This window comes from Pogona vitticeps, chromosome 14 (assembly GCF_051106095.1).
Source record: "Pogona vitticeps strain Pit_001003342236 chromosome 14, PviZW2.1, whole genome shotgun sequence".
NCBI lineage: Eukaryota > Metazoa > Chordata > Lepidosauria > Squamata > Agamidae > Pogona > Pogona vitticeps.
In genome coordinates, this window is record NC_135796.1 from 8186127 (window position 1) to 8205736 (window position 19610).

At 42.2% G+C, this 19610-nt stretch overlaps 1 protein-coding gene across 2 annotated transcripts in view; it reads right to left on the minus strand.

The window, feature by feature from the left end:
• Window positions 1-1437: 1437 nt before the first annotated feature.
• Window positions 1438-19610, minus strand: part of KSR2 (kinase suppressor of ras 2) — a 349645-nt gene continuing 331472 nt past the window's right edge. Inside the window, exons 19-20 of one of the 2 annotated variants that reach the window (XM_078381644.1) lie at window positions 19309-19442; window positions 1438-15537 (exon numbers count right to left, since the gene is read on the minus strand). In XM_078381644.1, coding sequence (XP_078237770.1) covers window positions 15531-15537; window positions 19309-19442 — 141 coding nt within the window. In that variant the 3' untranslated portion in view covers window positions 1438-15530. Of the gene's footprint in view, window positions 15538-16253; window positions 19443-19610 lie in introns of those variants that run through there. The other variant, XM_020812104.3, reaches the window with a different exon arrangement.

Here is a 19610-nt window from a genome sequence, read left to right on the forward strand (position 1 = left end):
CAACTTATAAAGAGGGGAGGTGTCACATACAGCACTGATGGTACCTGTCTGTCATGGGTTTGGAGGGAAAGTTCCATCCTATGGGGAGTGGAAGGCGGGACATCAGGGGGGAGGAGCTGTACTGTATATATATTTGGAGCTTGTGTGGAAAGTTAGGAGTTGGAGTCTGTGTGTCAGACTGGGTACAACTGTGTGTCAGTTAGTACATACCTGATAGGTTCAGGTTTCTTTCTAGGTAGCCAGAACTGATAGGTTCAGGGTCTGTGCGTTACTTTAAAGGGTTCAGTGGGAACCAATCTGTTATATGTGTATGTTTGGGGATATGCCACGTTACATTATCCTATTTACCTGATTCTTTTATTTATCCTGTGTGTTGTTTCAATAAACCTTGTTCTTTTATTTATTAAATCCATTCCTGGTCTGTGTGACTCCTTACAGGGAATGGTTGGTGGCAGCATAATTACATGGTGGCATACTCCAGTAGGTCTGGGGTTGCCACACTCAGTAATATCGATAATGAATGGCAGACACTCTCCAGGGGTTTGAAGTCTTTGAAACTGGTGACCTTTTGCATGCAAAGGGTCTACTCTGTGATTGTGTGTGTGCATGCACACACTTGCGCATGCAACCCATGGCCCTTCCCATGAAATAAGCTGTGATGTACGAGGTCAACCTATTGGGCCATCTTCCCTTTATGCACAAGGCTTAGGTAACCTGTGTACTTCAGATGCTTTTGACAACAACTCCTAGAACCTCTGACTGTTGGCCGTGGTGCCTGGGCTTATGGAAATTCTAGTCTAAAACAGTGGTCCCCAACCTTGGGCCTCCAAATGTTCTTGGACTACAACTCCCAAAAGTCTTCACCACCACCTCTGCTTGCCAGGATTTCTGGGAGTTGAAGTCCAAGAACATCTGGAGGCCCAAGGTTGGAGACCACTGGTCTAAAATGTCTGGAGGGGAACTGCTCTCCTTATATCTGCTCTGCACTGACTGGTGGAAGGTCTTCAAAGTTTCCAGCCAGGGGCTAAAATTGCAGACTTCTCTAGGCCTGGATTAGGGAATTCCTGCAACCTGCCATCAAAGAAATATAGGGAAAGTTTGGGGTTTTCGGGAACTGCATCTTCCAGCACGCCCCAAAAGCTCTAGCCATGTTGCGGTTCAAAACAGTGGCTCTTCATCTTTGCTGATAACCTATGACCCTTCCTGCTCCCCCCATGCTTGGGAAGAGAAAATGCGGAAGCAGCGCCATAAGTTTGGAGCAGAAAGCTTCCAGGGATGTTAGGGACAATGAACTCCCAGTGGACCTTGGCAGGAACCTGGCAAGGCTGACTGACCTCCGGCTCCGGCTCCGGCTCCGGCTCAGGGCAAGGTGGGAAGCCACCTGAGAGGGAGGAGCAGGGAAGACAGAGAGAAAAATAAGAGAAAGGAGTAACGTAATCGTCGTGAAATTTTTTATTGGCATAAATAATTCATACATTATTTACTCACCAAACACCTCACAAAAGCACAAGGAAACAAAAAAAGAAAAAGTGACCCTTTTTCATTCTTTTTTTTTAAATTTGCAGTCCACAGCATCTTTTACACCTCAATCAAACTGTGGAAATTATAAATACTTTCCTTCGAATGTAGAAAACTTTATAAATGGTACTGTACAAATTTACAATCCACAAGAAGTACTTGTAATGCCTTCAGGTTTTGTTTGTTTTTCTCTTTCCAATTTTGGGTGGGGTGGGGGGTTGCACTAGTCGTTTGTGTTTGCTTGCTTGTATCTTTTTTTCAGTGACAAGAATTCAGCAACAACCACCACAAAATAGATGTATTTATATTCCATGTACAGTTATTTATAATTTTTCTTCTTTAAAAAATGGAATTGAGAGAGAGAGAGAGAGAGAGAGAGAGAGGGCACAACCCAACTAGATATTCCATGGCAAACACCTTTTTGAAACTGTGCCGCCCCCCCATCTTTTTCCTGATTTTATGTAGCATCCATTTTTAGAGACCTGTTGCCTTTCTGCTGCTGTGAACCATTATTGCCTTTTTGGGGAATGTGTGAAGCCGATTAACTGCATTTTATGATAAAATAAATGTGTTTAGATGTTGAAGAATAATAAGGTGTACATATGTTTGTGTGTGGCGGGGGTAATCTCTCCTGCAGCCCTTCATAGGCCATAAAACTCCCTAAAAACCTGCTCTAGAGGACTGGAAAACTTTCTGTGGTGTGTTTTCAACTCCAGAAAGGGATCCAGGGGGAAAGGGTAAAAATTCCTCACATTACCAGAGTCCAGGACTCTATGATATAGCAAAACATTTGCACTTCTGCTTGTTCAGCTTGTCTAGTATGAATTAAAGTCTGCAGTAGACAAAAGTGGCATAATTGGCACTTTGCCTACACCCCTTTTTCTCCTTTAATTCAGATCAGAACAGCTGATGAGGGTGGAAATGAAATGCTTCTCTGTAACACTCTGATTTTTTAAAAAATTATCTTAGTCACTCTAATAAATATACAGTATGGAATAAATAATTACCAGGATTTAGAACAACTAACTTGTCTCGAGCGCTGAGTGATACTTTTTAGAAAGTTATGTTTGTGTGTTTGTACAGACACACATACATCCACACAAAATCTTGCTTTGAGTATGTGTATACAGAAAAGCATTTGACAAAGGATGGGAGTGGCATAATAGCGCTACTCTCTCCAAGGGTCTCCCTGTCCATCTCCTGCTCAGTTCCACTGGGCCTGAGCAGGAATGTTCCTCACCTCAGAATGCGCCCAGAATGATGTGCTGCAGCAGCTCTTTGTTCAAGTCAGAACCCATGTCTAGAAAGCAAAATCAGCCATGGGGTGGTGGGGGTGGAAGCAAAAACCTATACAGTATTTGAGATTTGGCCTATATGTATGCAGATCACTACATACATACAAGATGTGAATCTAGGTATATGTACAGAAAAAGAGTATATTTTATAGAGAAAAAACAGAGAGTGCAACTGCTCAGTATCTTGACAATGCAACCAAATAAATAAGAAAAGAAACAAAACTGCACAGCCTCCTCCAACAAGACATCTTCCAGACAGTGGTAAGGATGCCAAACGGGGAATGATAGTAACTGTGTAGTTAAACACATCTGGAGGACTCCCCATTAGGGATGTTTGGTATTCATGTTTGCAAGGGTTATCCCATCATGGACTATGGATGGACTATGGGGCATCTGTTACTGGAATATTAAAGAGATTTTAAATTACCAGCTACCTCCTGGCCCTGGAAGAATTACTTGTTTGACTATGCATTCCAGAATCTCTTTGTGAGGATAATCAAGAACACTACATTTCCAGGCCGTTCCCTCTCCACACCAATCTCTGTACTAGGCAGCCACGACTGTGAATGTCAGAAAAGCAAGAGCAAAGAAGTGAGGCCCACAACAAAACGTGGCAGGATATCCTAACACCCTAAGAGGAATATGCCTTATTAAGGTTCACTCAGCCAACAATGGCCACCTCCCTGGGTATGATAAGCAGCCAGAGGGTCATATGTGGTCCCCCTGCCTTTGCTTTCAATGTACCTTTTCAGCTGGTGCCCCCAATGGTTAGTGAGCATTGCTTGGAAGTTTCTTATCTACAGCTAGACCCCGTGACCAACGGCCATCCTGCCTGGTTTGGTTTCAGGGAGATGTAGTTGACAAATGAAACTTTTCCAAGCTCTGATAGTATGGCCTGTCCTCATTGGTTTTTTTTACAATTTTTGGCCCCATGAGTGTTCTAAGAACTGATTTTACATATTGGACTCCTGGAAAGGTAGGACTTCCCTGAGTAGCTGATGTCTCTCCCTTGCTTCTCTAAGGTCTACTTCTGGTCAAAGACATGGTGATGGAGGCCTCCAGCATCTGCACACTTTAAAATCCTTTGATGTGATTTTTGGAGTGGTAGGACATCCATTTGTCTATCCTTTTACTAGACTGTCAATCTCATTGTGGAGTACAGCTGATTCTGAGTAGTGGCCACACAGAAAAGAGAAGAAGGCTTCTGTAAGCCTAATACTTGTGCAGAGAAAGTAATTTCAGTTGATGCACTTTGCCACAAATCTGCTGAAGTGCTCGTTCTCTGCAACACCTAAAACTACAAGAACGCTTTGTCCACATAGCAACTCCATCAAAAGCCATTTCCCTCAGAGGTTGCCAAAGTTCCTCCTTTTTGGATGGCAAACCCTAGGATCCCCAGCCAGCCTGGCCAGAGTCCTGTCCTTTTCTTTCTGTGGGTTGCACAAGGTCTAACCGGACCTTTCTACTAGGTCATTTTTCCAAGTATGCAGACTGCCTGCTGAACTGGCTGTCAAAAGTGATGGCAGAACTTCCACCTGTCTCTGCAAAGGCACTGAGGCTCAGAATTTACAGAAGGAGGGCGGGCAAGTAAAATCAGCTCTGCAAAGCCCCCACCACTCCTATAGCGAAACCCTTCTCAGATCAGGCTTGCTCACCAGCTAACAGGAGGCGGAGAAGGGGTCATAATGCTTCCTGGATGTCAGCTGTCAGTACCCATCAACACTAATGTGATCTAAGGATGTACATTGAGAGGAAAGAGAAAAACCTTTACATGTACTGTAAAGGCTTAATCTGTATTTACATTTGTCTCACAATAAGCTCCATTCTAAATGGATTCGATTTAAAAGTGCATTACTATTTGAAACATTGTGTTACCACCTAGGAGACAGCTGGCAATCATATGGGGTTGTGTGTTTGGGTCTCTTCCCCCACCTCCCCCCCCCCCACAAAAAAGCATAGAGATAGGTTGGTAATCCTTGCCTCTCAAGCTAGCATCCTTGTCCCTCACCTTCCTACTGCCTGCCTTTATGGGCAATTTCCAATGGGGCAATATCTGCTTCTGCCAACTGCTATAAATTGGAAGTGATATTAGACTGTGATCAAACACAGCATGATCTCTCTGGTGAGGAAGCGGGACAGGGAATCTCCCCAATCAGCTGATGAGTGGGTGGCTGTGCAGGGAGGCGGGGAAGCACCGGCTGGACTCTTTCCCAGGCTGGCATGACAACAAAGCACCCCAGCTCTGCAGAGTGACCGCGAGTGGACTGGCTGGTTCTGAGAGGAGGGAATGGGCCTCCTTGGAACTGTAGCGCTCCTATTCGTACCCCAGCAATACAAATAGGAATAGCCCGTATCTATTACAAAATCAAGCAGTCATTGGCTTGGTACCTGATGTTTAGGCCAACTTCACTGATAATAAGATATAATAAGATATGCATAGGTAAAGGTAAAGGTTGCCCTTGACATTTAGTCCAGTCATGTCCAACTCTAGGGCATGGGGTGTTCATCCCCGTTTCCACGTGTACAAGGTTGGGCATGGCTTCATTCAAAATGGAAAGTAAACCAACCAGCTGCCCAGACACAGCCCCGAGAGAGCTCTGGGTGAGAGAACGTTGCTTACATCTATACCTTTTACCTGAGTTAATGCATAATATGGTCACAGGAGTTCTAATCAGATGATATCTTCACAGTATTTTTTTTTTGTTCTTCCTTGCCTGCACTGGCTTCCAATTCATTTCTGGCTATGGAGAGTTGAGGGTTTTATGTCAGTTCATTGTTTAGAAAGAAAATTACAAAAACTTGCAAATTTCTTTATATTTGGGATGGCTGGCACTTGAAATGAGAAAAGACTGAAAGAGAAAGCAAAGGTGTTGGAGTCATCAATCCAGGCCTAAGGTTGAAGAGCTTGTTAAATGTTCAGGGCTGGGGTTCCTGTCTCTTCTTTTGTTTTTCCTCACCTTTATCAGCAAGAGAGATTAACACAGCTGTTTGGGTGCTAGGAATAGCTGGACTTGCTCAGCTTGGCCAGGGCAAATGAAGGAGAATGTTGTTTCAGTTGTAACTCCTTTAACTGCTGGCAGCCATACATTAGCTGAAATCTTGTTCTGTATGGTAAGGCTTGTACAGATTGTGATGGAAATAGAACCTCTCCAGCCCCCCCCCTCTCCAAAGGTTATGAGGATCCTGTGGATTTACAAATTTACAAAAATTGGTGTCATTTTAGGGGTGGGGAGTGTATGGCAACCCTGATGTTTGACTGTACAGGGTTTTAAGAGCCAAGACCTCAAAGCCTTCTGGGAATAAATCAGTTTTGCTTTCTTTCATGTTGAAAACCTATACATTTTAGATGATCTTATAATGAAAAAACAAAAACACAAAAACACAAATCAAGTTTTGAACCATTCTGAATATGGATAAACCTCCTGAAAGCTGACAGGGTGTGGAGGGGTGCTGTTCATTCTTTCACACACTCGGAGCTGTGCAGCCATTCTGTAAACAGCTCAAGTGGGTCACAACGGCCTGAATCATGGTGTGTGTGTGTGGGGGGGGGGCAGGGATAAGATCCAATGGCTGCCTGGCAGATTTCTAAATAAACCCACGTCTCTATGGAGCTTGCCAATAAATCCAAGCTACCGGATGACCTCTGTCACTCCCTCGGATCTCCTATTAGATGGTATTGTGATGATTTCCCTTATATTCTCCATTCTAAAGAACTGGTTATTTTTAAACCGGATAAAAATCTACAGATAGACACTGAGGTTGAAGAGGGCAACGTGGACCTAAACAACAAATATCAGGGAGCCGAGAGGGTGGAATTAAGATTTGTTATTAATAACCAAGATGTTCAAAAATAAGCATGTGTGATGTCAAGGATACACTTACATCACTCGTACTTAAATGGAGGGGGAGGAGAGGCCAAAATAGTGTATGCTGAGTGCCCAACTGTTCTTTATTTGAGAGATGGGCTTCTAAAAATCCTAGCTTCACTTTCCCCACCATCCAAAGTGTCACCAGAAGTTTTGATGATCCCTCCCCTACATACTGCTACAGAATAGTTTGCGGGGCAAGAATTGAAAAGCACCACCATCGATGTTCTCCCAAGTCATTATACTGTTTGAGACAAAGCCACCTCCTTCATTCTGTTTGTTGAAACTCTTAGGGCTGGCCATTGCAGCCGACTTCAGTGTTAGCAATGGGGTGGGCAGCAGGCTAGTTTTGGAAATGAAAGACAGGCTACTTGACATACTTAACTCTGCCCTCCAAGAATGGGCAGGGGGCTCAGGGAATGATTTCTTCCTTCCATGCCTAATGGTAAGGCTGTAACAACCCCACCTTCTGTGTCAAGGGATTTTGTGAAAGCCAGCAAAAAAATTTTGTTTGCATTTCTATACCTATTTCTTCAGCAGTTGGGACTGAAATATATGCTGCCATTCACTGCCACTAAAAAAGAGGACACGGAACGAAGCCATAAACAGGTGTAGCTTCCTATGCTGTCTCATCAGAGCTTTTCTGTTTACAGTGAGGTAGCAGATTAAATAATTAGGGCTGGTTACAGGGAACGTAACTCCGCTGTTACAGCAGTGTCTATCTGGGCACAATTCAAAGAGCTGGTTTTAACCAATCAAACTCTAAAATGGCTTGGGTCCAAGCTATCTAAAAGACCCTATTATTATTAAAAGACCATATTATGAGCCTAACCAGGTATTAAGATCTTCCGGAAGGCCTCTCTCTCACAGGCACCTTTGGTGGGGACCCAGGAAAGGGCCTTCTCTGTTGCTGATCCTAGACTCTGGAACTCTCTCCCACAGGAGGCCAACCTGGCCCCATCATGGCTGTCCTTCTGCAAGCAGATTATGACTTTTCTCTCCAAGCAGGCTCTCTTCTAAATGACTTGTTCACCACGGGGATTTTTTAAAAGGGATTATTTTATTCCGTTGTTTTACTTGTGTCTTTAATATTGCTCTTATTTATAAGTTTTAATGTAAGTATGAAAGAGATGCTTTTAAAACATATTGTAATAATTGATTATTGTTTAGCTTTTAACTTTGTTTCTTTTAATACTGTAAGCTGTTTTGGAACCTTAGGAGAAAGGTGGCAAATAAACAAACAAACAAACAAACAAATATTGGCACAGAACTGAGCTGTAGCTTGCAGGTGGCAAAGCTCTTGCAGGGAATTAAGGCAGAAGGAAGGGTATTGCACTGGCAGCTTACTCATGTGTATTTGTGCATAAAATTGAGTTCAGTAGATAACTTGCTTTATTGAAACTCCTCACTTGCCTCACTGAAAACTTCATTTCCCAGAAGATGGAAGAAGCAACAAGGGGATCAGCTAGGGAAGAATTAGTCAGTGAGTTGGAAATAGTAGAAACATTAAGGGGAAGTGATCGTAACCTCTTGGCATCTATTGTACTGAGGAAAAGAAAAGCTGAGCGTAAAAGAACAGGAACTCTAGATTTTAAGAAACGTGACTTCAATAAACTTAAGGAAGGACTACGTGAGAATCAGGATTTGAAAAATAACAATGTCCACAATGGAAGGGAGTTTCTTTAAAGAAAACACACTGAAGCCACAATCACAAAATTCATATAAGAAAGAAAAGTGGAAACATTTAAAGAAAACAGGATGGCTGTAGAAGGAGCTTTCTGCTAAGATTTAAAAGTATAGGAAATGAAAGGAGGGGTAAATAATCAAGGAACAGTATAAATAAGTAGCTAATATTTATAAGCAGAAAGTCAGATGAGCTAAATCCCAGAATGAGCTGAGACTTTCAAAAGAGGTTTAAAATAACACAATTGGAGTTTTCAGCTAAGATCAGAACAAGAGAAAGAACAAAGAAGCAGAAGGCCTGCTGCATGGAGAGAATAGAGAAATGCTAATGGGCAACAAACAGAAGACAGAACTGCTCAACAGCTACTTCGCCTACATCTTCTCCCAAATGGAAAATGGTATTTAACTTAAATAAGATATAGGGGACAATGTGGCCCAAGATATGTGAAGAGATGGTATGGCAGTACAGACCTAGCTACTTTAAATGAATGGTCTCCATGGCCAGATGAGCTGTATCCAAGGTTAGTAAAGGAACTTGGAGTTGTAATGCCAGAGTTTATGTCTATAATGTTTGAGAATTCTTGGAGAATAGGTGAGGTCCTGAAATACAGGAGGCAGACAAATCAAGGGAATATTAAGGTGATGGTACTGTGTAGTGGATTCCAGCTTGTTGATAATCCATAGACAAAGAGTACCTACCTATAGTTCCTTGTCATCCTGGAGAGGTGACAAATAGGATCCCTCAGGATTCTGTTTCGAGCCCGTAGTGGGCACTGTTTTTCAACATCTTTATAAATGACCAGGATAGGAGTATGGAAGGGATGCTCATTAAATGTGCAGAAGACACTAGACTTGATGGGTAGCTAATACATCAGAAGGTAGAATCAGGATTCAAGACGATTTTAACAGAGTGGAGAGATTGGGCCAAAACAAGCAAAAGGACATAGAACAACAGAGAAAAATGTAATGCTTTACATTCAGGCACAAAAACCCCCCAGATGCACAAATATACTGTAGGATTATTAGCAGCTGGTAATAGGGATGTGGTGGTGCTACGGGTTAAACCACAGAAGTCTCTCTGCTGCAAGGTCAGAAGACCAGCAGTCGCAAGATCGAATCCACGCGACGGTGTGAGCTCCCATCGCTTGTCCCAGCTCCTGCCAACCTAGCAGTTTGAAAGCATGTAAAAATGCAAGTAGATAAATTGGTACCACTTCGGTGGGAAGGTAACGGCGTTCCGTGTCTAGTCACGCTGGCCACGGAAACTGTCTTCAGACAAACGCTCGCTCTCCGGCTTGGAAACGGGGATGAGCACCTCGCCCTAGAGTCAGACACGACTGGACTAAATGTCAAGGGGAACCTTTATCTTTACCTTGGCAGTAATGTGAGTGAAAAGGATCTGGAGGTTTCAGTAGGCCACACGCTAAATATGAGACAACAGTAGAATGTGATGCTAATTCAATACCAGGCTGCATTGGCAGAAGTATAGAGTCCTCAATAGTAACACTCTGTTCTGCTATAGTTGGACTTCACATAGAATACTGTATCCAGTTCTGGACACTGTGGTTGAAGAAAGATATCAACAAGGTGAGGTATACACAGAGAAGGGCAATGAACAAGGTAAAAGTTCTGGAAATGAATTCTTCTGAAGAAGAGTTGAGAGAATTGGGTATGTTTACCCAGGAAAAGGGAAGCTGAGAACCACATTTAAATATCTGAAGGACTATTACATAGAAGATGGGATGAGCTTGTTACTGGCAGCTCTGAAGGGTAAGATCCAAAGCAATGGATTCAAATTCCAACAAAGGGGATTTCACCTAGAAATTAAGAACTTCTTTTTAAAAACTCTGTTTATTAAATTTTAATAAGTTCAGAACAATGATAGGTAAGCTCTCATGGCAGGAAATCCTAATAAGAAAAGGAGTCCAAGATGGGTAAGTTTCTAACAGAAAAGAAAAGAAAGAAAGAAACTCTGAAGGCACAACTATAAACAATTCCAACAAGAAAAAAAATGATTCTTGACAATTCAAGAAAGGATTACCTCAGAAGGTGATGGACTCTCCTCAGTTCGAGGTTTGTGAAACAGAGGTTGGGGATGCTTTAATGGGAGATGCTCAGCTTTGTCAACAGATTGGACTCGAAGACTCTTGGTCCTTTCTGGCTCTACAACTGGTGATATCATTAAGCTATATTTTGCAGGAAAACACCCACCTGCTTTGAATTGCTGCCGACAGGGGCTGGTTACAGGGAATGCATAGCTCCTCTGCAACAATATCAGCAGTTGCCAGTCCAGGTCTCAGCCCAATTCAAAGGGTAAGGCTAGGAACTTGCAAACTTGGGTCAAGTCTATTTGAAGGATTGTGTCTCTCTCTACATGAGCTAGTCTGGATTCTAAAAACTTCCAGAGAGGGTTTTCTCTCAGTCCTACTTGTTTGATGAGGACATGAGAGAAAGCCTTTTCAGGCTGTCCCCTGCCCTCAGTCTTTTCAGAAATATCTAAATACCTTCATTTTGAGGCAGGCTCCTAGTAGGACAGAAGCACAGGAAGAAAAGTGCATTGTTTTGGAATGTTGTACATTTCTCATGTTTATGGTCTCTTTAATATTATATTCTTAATTGTTTTTTGATGTCGTAACTTTGTTGCAACTTAGTTTCATGTTGCACTTTTAGATGCATCTTTTAAAAAAGTAATTGTGAGATGCATTGGGTACCTATACTGTGAAAAAGGCAACATAGAAATAAAATAATCAGTTAATAAAATAAATTATACCTAGGTCTAGTTTGCTCATCTACTCTGTCCATATTCCACCTGAGCATGAACTGCAGACCTGAAAACCCTATCCAAAATTACATTTGACCCCTTTGCCAAGACGGTTCCCAACTCCTCCATTAAGAGAAATTATACCTTTGGAGAAGAGATGAGGTTCAGAAAAGTACTTTATTTGAAATGAAATGTAGGATCCAGATCAGAAGTCCAGCTTTCTAAACTGGAAAAAGTTAAATTTCATGCAGCCCATAGCTATACTGAAATTACTTTTTGTGGTCAACTGTTCTCAAAGACCTTCAAAGAACATGCCATGTTGGCTGCAGAATTCCCTGAGCCGTCATCTCAAAACAATTTCCCCCCAAGCTCTGCATGATACTATCCTGCAAAATTTCTGATACAGAATGAGTTTTCACATAGCAGGTTGCCCCCAACCATTTCTCTTCTCATCCAGCTGCCATGCTTGCAGACGCCACCCTTTCAGGGCATCCTGATGATTTTATCTGTGGATTACAGCGATTTGCTAGAGGACCACCACATTCCATCAGTGTCCAGGCAGCAGAAGAAAGGGACTGGTATTCCTAGTTCCCCCACAATGAGTCCATCAAGCTCTGGTTTGGCATTTAAGTGCTGGGACACAGAGAAAAACCAGAACGATTCAACCTATCTCTTCCTTCTCAATATTATCTCAACCCAGTACTTCAGGGATCAGTCAGCTGCCCCATTCCAAACTGACTGGAGATATACTTTAATTCATCCCTCTCTTACCAGTGAATCTCTGCCATAAGAAAAACAACAGCAAAGAAATAATTGGTTTCAATGGTTCTAGACCACACCCCAAGATTCTAGTCTTCAAGAAAGATAAAATGTTTTAGCTGGACCATAAATCCTATGTCTTATAATCACTTCCCCCCAAAAAAGAAGAGGCACTTTACTTTTTCAACCCTTTCCGTGAATGCCAGCCTCTACTCCTGTATGGAGAATTAGTGCATGGAAAGCACCCCAGAGGGAAACCACAGCTGCGATACAAGATCTGCAAGCGGGATCTGAAGGCCTTAGGAATGGACCTCAACAGATGGGAAACCCTGACATCTGAGCGTTCAGCCTGGAGGCAGGCGGTGCATCATGGCCTCTCCCAATTTGAAGAGACCCTTGTCCAGCAGGCCGAGGCAAAGAGGCAGTCCTGAAACCAGCAAAATCTGGGAGCTGGACAGGGGACAGATTGTATTTGTCTTCAGTGTGGAAGGGATTGTCACTCTCGAACTGGCCTTCTCAGCCACACTAGACGCTGTTCCAAGACCTCTATTCAAAGCATGTTACCATAGTCTCTTGAGACTGAAGGATGCCTACTCCTCTGTTATACTCCAAATGCACATGTGTTCTAGGTTAGCTGTCTTATGCCACTCATAGCATCTATTAGCATGCCACTCATAGCATCTATCCTCCAAGATCTTCACTCAACATATTTATGAAGAGCATTGGAAGTAGCAGTGGCGCCTGTTCTCACTGGTGCTTGATGCCTTAATCTGGCCCTTGTGGGTGCTGCAGCTTTAGCTATCTTTGCTGCCCTGTGGGCTTATGTTTAAGGTCAGAACAGGATCTTGGTACCACCAGAATATTTCCCAACATCCCCACTTACCTACAAATCTACTTGCCAATCAAGAGGCTACTCTACTGAATGCTTGAGTCCAAATGCTCACCTCCCATATCCTTCTGGTATGCAGTGCATTGACACACACACTATGTACATTGTTGACAGAGCTTTGTGGACTGGGCACAGTCTTTGACTTTTCTATTGCTGGTTAGTGGCTATGATTCCTCCTTTTCCTTGGGATACTGCTAATTTCTCATGACCCCCCCCCCCAAAGAAGTAGACAGGAGAAAGAAAGCTTTGTCCTCATTCTAACTTGCTATGTAGGCAATAAAATCTGGCTATCTAAACACCCGAGTCATGACTCTTTCTCTGGCATGCCAAAGGCCTCCTTGCTTTTACAAAATAAATAAAGGGTACCAGGGTATGACAACAAAGATAACAATGACAAGCATCACCTCCAGAACAATAACAATGCGAGAAAGGGCTGGAAAAGGATGGCAAGGGTGGCTTTTCATGAAATATTAATCGCAGCTTGCCATCTCAAATCCTCTTTGGGGCTGAAACATATCATTAACTTTTAGTTCCGCCTTACTTCTTTTACCATGCAAGAGAGCTTAGAAAAGCTACTGTTTGAAACTTTAGCTCTGAGAATCCCTAGCCAGCTTCTCCAGTGGGTTCTGGGCGTGGTTGCCCAAGAAAGTGAACTTTTCCAAGTTGTGCCACTCACATGATGCGTCCTGCTTTCTGTCCACCCTCTTAGCATGGAAGGGATCCATACATTCCAAAAGCATTATAGAAGCCTCCAATATTTTCCCCATTCCACTTCACTATCCTTAAAAATACATAGAAATAACTAAGCTGGACTTGCTAGTTCGAGGAGAGCACAGCATGGATTCCTCTTCTATCAGAATTTGTAGTGGTTGGAAATGACGCATTTAAGGGATACGTCCTTTTCTCCTTCATAAGGTGAAGGCTCTTGGTGAAGATCCCCGTAAAGGATTAGTGCAATATTCGTAGCACATTCATATGTCTCACCTGAGATGCATGCAGAAATACAGGAACAGAAGAACACATGAATGGCCAGAGGCGCAAAAGATGCTTATGCAGGGTGATAAAAGGAAAAAGAAAGTTAAAGTCTTACATTCCTCAATGGCCCAGCTAGGATGATGATGATGAGTGTCTGTGATTAGATGAATAGTGCACACAGTCTCACCCAAATCCTAACTCATATGAGGCAAAAAAACAGAGGGGGACATTTCAGCAAATTTTCCATAGGCAAGACTCTGACAGACACAAAATGATGGAAAGCAACTGGAGAGGATTCTGCAAAGTGTCAATTTCTTGCAGGAATGAAAGGTGGGTGGGTGATAAGACAATCTCAGAGCTAGCATTGTGTAAGAAGTTTAAGGCTAGGGAAGCCCTGGTTCAAATCCCTGCTTTGCCAACGAAGTTCACTGGGCTACTCTGGGGCAGTGTGTCTCTGTCAACTCCATAAGGTGGTTGTGAGGAGAGAAAATGGGAAGGAGGCCCAAACTGATGGCCCTGAGTTTTGGGTTTTTTTTAAAAAGATAGAATACCTATGTGACAAACAAACAAAATAAAATTCACCTCAGATTTAGACTGGGTTTTGGAATTCTGCTGGTTTAAACATAAGAGTCTCAAAAAAGACCTATCAGGAGGGTTGTGGCAGTTGGCCATTTCCTTTCTTCCTCTAGAATGAAGAACTCATCAAGAGTCTGGAAGCTGGGCTTCCAAGCTCTTGCCTAGTTTTGGCAGAGGGAGGTGGGACGGGATGCTGCCTAGGATGGTGTCCAGCAAACATCACTGAGAAAGAATGCAGCGAGGAAGGATTGGAAAGCAATAGTCACCGGCTACAAAATGAGCAAGCATAGCCTCAGATATTTTGCTAATAACTAGACAGTCACAAATGTCATGTAAAACCTTCCAGGTCAAGGGTGAAGAATGCATGGCTCTTCTGGGACTGAAGTGCAACTCCTGTCAGCCTTAACTAGCTCAGCCCAGTCCAGTATTATGGGATTAAAGAATCTGCAGTCCATCAGCATCTGGGAGTCACACATTCCCCATCCCGACAGAGGAGATCTTGGCTGCTTAGACTGGAATCGGCTTCCAGAGATGACACCCACTCAACTACTGCTGTTGTTCGGATGGCCAGATGCCAAGACAGGGCAGAGCTATTGTACCTTCAAGGTTTAAACTGAAACATCCAAGAGCTCCTTCTTCTAACATCTGCCCTTTTTGGAAACAACACAAATTTCCACTTTCATCATTAAGTAGTTGGAATGAGAATTCAGCAGCGTTTTTCTTAAAATGACTAAATAAAATAAAGTAAGCCCCATATCAGCATTGGAGAGTGCTGCTCATGGCTTCTAGGAAAGGCTGACCCAACTGAAGCTCTCTATTGCCCTTACGTAATAATAACTGATGGGAGAAAGGGTATCAAAATGCCACCTCTGCCCTCAGGTCCCTGGTGCTGTTGGCAGCCAGAGGGCAGCTCAGGGAACCACTGCTGTGGGACCCAGTACGGAATCAGCTGCAAACAAGATCCAACCCTTGCCTGTCCCTAGGATCTTCAAGATCTCCACAATGGAATGAGGCACCCCCTTTGCTCTCTGAGATGTTGTGTCCATTCTGGAAATCAGCACAAAGATGCCTCTCTTTGTCTCCGGGGGCTCCCAAGTGTGCTGTAACGCACCGGCCTTTCATTGAGCAAGGAGAGGAGGAAGAGTGGAAAGAGGGTTTGAAGACAGGAAGGAAGGCATACAGAAGGCACCGTCCCTCTGAGCCGTCTGTCACAGCCTGGAAGGAAAAAGAGAAGAAAAGGATGAAAAATGGATGCAAACGTGGCAGGGATTCTTTTACTTCTTTGGGAGTTGGAAGTAAGGTTAATTGCCTGCTTCCTTCATAGACTTAGTCCAGAGGAAGGCAATGTGACAACCTCCAGACATTTAGGACTACAATTCCCGTCACTGACTTTGCTATCAAAGTCATCTCCATTAAGTATGAATGTCACCCTCTCCTCACTACACAAGAGGATCATTTTAGCTTTCAAACTTCCTCTCAAATCTGATTGGTTGGTGCATTAGACTTTTCTCTCTTTTTAGTAGGAAGAAGTAAAAAAATATGAGTGCAGGACATGCAACAATGGGCTCAAGTTGCAGGAAGCCAGATTTCAGTTGAATAGCAGGAAAAACTTCCTAACTGTTAGAGCAGTACGGCAATGGAACCATTTACCCCAAGAGGCAGTGAGTGCTCCAACACTGGAGGCATTCAAGAGCAATTTAGGCAACCACCTGACAGCCTGATTTGTATTCCTGCACTGAGAAGGAGGTTGGACTCAATGGCCTGATAGGCCTCTTCCAACTTCATGATTCTATGAATCATTTTCGGAATGTCTTCAGGCAAGGAAATTAAAAATGTTAGATTTGCTATTGACTGTGTGTGTTTGCTTACTCTGATGAATTGTTTTGAATGTCTGATTAGGTAGGCTCCTCGATTATTATTATTTTTTTGGAAAAGAATGCTTTTTCAGATTTGAATACTTACTTTCTTAAAATATACTTTTAAAATGTCTTTAAGTTTAAGGTATCAATGTGGTTCCAATAAGGAGTCAAACAATTAATAAAAGTAAGCTACTTCAGGTCCTCTTGAAGAGAAAGGTAAGGTGTAAATATATGAAATACAGTGGTGCCTCGCTAGACAGTTACCCCGCATGACAGGTTTTTTTTTGCTAGACATTGACTTTTTTTGCAATTTTTTCTAATTTTCAAAACTTATAAGGGTGGGGTAAGGAATACAGAAGGTAAAGGGCAATGGCAAGGGTGGAAAAAGGGTTTTGAGGATAAGAGAAAATCAAATATACTATCATTCAATCTTTTCATATTAAGTATATAAGCACATAATCAATTCATATTCCAATAAAAGCTCATCTTTCTAGTTCTTCTTCTTCTTCTTCTTTTAACTATCTATTTACCCCCCTCTTTTTCAACTAGTCATTGACTTTTTGCGATCGCTACAGCGATTCGCAAAACAGTGATTCCTATGGGGGAATTTCACTGGACAATGTTTGGTCCCTGCTTCGCAAACCGATTTTCACTAGACAACAATTTTCACAGCTCCCTCTGCGCTCACAAAACAGGTGTTTTCGGGACCTAAGCTTTGCAGGACAGCAATTTAAACAGTTGATCGGCAATTCGCAAAGCGGCTTTCCTATGGCTGATCTTCGCTAGACAACGACGATTCTTCCCCATTGGAACACATTAAACAGGTTTCAATGCATTCCAATGGGGAAAAATGCTTTTCGCTAGACAATGATTTCACTAAACAGCGATTTCAGTGGAACGGATTATCATCGTCTAGCGAGGCACCACTATACATACATACACACACATACAATAGTTAGTGGCAGGAATTGCAAGTGTCACAGAGAGATAATCAGATTTATTGTTTTACTAAATTGTTTTATTAATTGTTGTATTATAGTGCAGCTTTTCTTAGCTCCTATTTTAATAAATTAGTGTGTACACAAGGTTGTGTGACTTGCTGCAGCATTCAGGATGACTACAGATAACAGAATCCTAGAATTACAGAACTGTAGAGCTAAGTAGGGCCCCAAGAGTTATAGACTCCTACTCTCTGCCACAGCAAGGAGGAGTTTGTCTGGTTGCAATGTATAGCTCAATGGGTTAGGTATCTGGCTGTGGAGCCAGAGGTAGGGATTCCTGTTCCCACTGTGCATCCCAGCTTGTGTGGCCTTGGCAAAGTCCCAGGGTACCACCAGAAGAAGGGAATAGAAATTATTTCTCTCTACCTGGAAAACCCCCAAAAAGGGTATCTATACGTCAGAATCGACTGGACAGCATGCAATTATTATTACGAATGTTAAGTTTACCAAACTAATTCCAAACTTACATGTGGATTGAAACACCCTCACCCTTTGGTTATGCATTTTTTTAAAAAATGCCGTGCACTCAAAGTTTCACTTCACACCAATTATGCAACAGAGTGGACACATTTTAGGTACAGAGTGTCTCTGCTTCTAATAACTGGAGAAGTTCTCTACTATCTTCTTCCAACTGGAATATAATTTAAAAGATAACGGGCTGGTCCTCTAAAAAGATTCACATCCAGATCAGCTATCTCATTATTGATCTGACTATTACATAAAGGTGAATTTGGGAAAATGGGGTTGTGGGGGGAAGGAACTGGATTTTCAACATGATGTTTGTGCTCACAGGCTCCCTCCCTCTTTTTCCTTGACAATCTTTTCTGGTTCTAAACAGGAAAAGAAATGGCTTACATTCCAGCTGTGAGCTGACAGTTGGGAGATAGTGTCTTGGGGATGGGCTCACATTTTTTTCACCCAGGAATATCTGTAAACAGTCAATGTAAGAAACAGCATTGAAGGCAGATTTCCTCTGCCTAGGTTGAAACTAAAGGCAGCCATTTTATGATTATTTGATTACTGTTAAGCTCAAAGCCACTGACCTAAAAACATATGCATGCTAAGACTCAAGGCTTAATTGGAGGTCAAATCTCTGCCTTGGGAAACTATTCCAATTGCTTGGCTCAGCTATGGAATGTGAGGATTGATTTTTAAAAAAGTGAGCGAGCATGTGCAGAGTCTGTCATAGAGTTCCACGTTCCCATTTCAAACATATGTGCATAGCTCATCTTATTGTTCTGCAGAGTCAAATGAAACATTAAGGGATATGTATGTATCCTTCAGTTAAACCATTTTTCCTTCTCAGAATCTGATTTCCCCAGAAATATGTGCCATGGCAAGCAGATTTTGCAAATTAAGCAAGTATTTTCCTTCCAACGTCCAATCACAAAGCAAAGCATGCTAAATGCAGGATTCACAGGTGAGGAATAACATGTGCTAGATCAAAATTATAGCTTTCAATTCTTAAAGAAGAACTGCTTCTAAAATCTCAAAAAATATCCAGAACTATGGCAAACTGCCATGGTAGAAAAACTGACATATCAAATAAGAATAGTTAAAGATAAAGCCGAAATATTAGAATTCTATGAAACTCACAATTTATTTTATATACAAAGCAAAAAAAAAATACTAAGCATTTATATAAGCCCTTCCTTGGATCATGGAAAAAGAATTATGTGCAGATTGCAATATGATAAAATCTCTAAACTACTAACAAATTCCTCTTACACTTGTAACTGCAAGATAAATTTTAAAATGTGTTAAATATTGAACCCTTTTTCTGTCAATATTAAGATTTCAATTTTATGTACATGTTTGTCTTTTCTGTTTGTGTCTGTCTCTTCAAAGGTTCTTCTCTGTCATTATAAATTTTTTAAAAAGAAGAGCCTCTTCTAAAACAGACTAAACATATAGTGAAGATTGACTTTTGGGTGTCATGACAAACCCAAATTATCTTCCACAGCATTTTGATGGGATTTGCTATGGAAATTGCTCTGAGACTTTAAGTGTTAGCTCAGAAATACCGTAAATAATATATGAGAGAACAAATATTGATGTTTGTCTGTGGGTCAGGGCCATGACAAATAATGGCAACAGGACCAAGAGCAGGAGAGAGAAGTTCTTACTCTGCTGACTTCCAGAAGTGGCCAGGGTGAGAAAGTCGACGGTTCCTCTTTGGCAGTTTCTCCAGCATCTCCATGAGCTTGGTGAAAGTTGGCCGATCCTCCTGCTCATAGGCCCAGCAAAAAAGAAGGATATCCTGCAGAGTGAGAGCAAGAAAAAGCTATGCAATAAAGATGGACAGACAGATGCACAGAAGCACACGTGCACACACCCTACAGCTGGAATGCCACTACCCTGTTTCCCCAAAAATAAGACCTAACCCGTAAATAAGCTCTAGTATGATTTTTCAGGATGCTCGTAATAT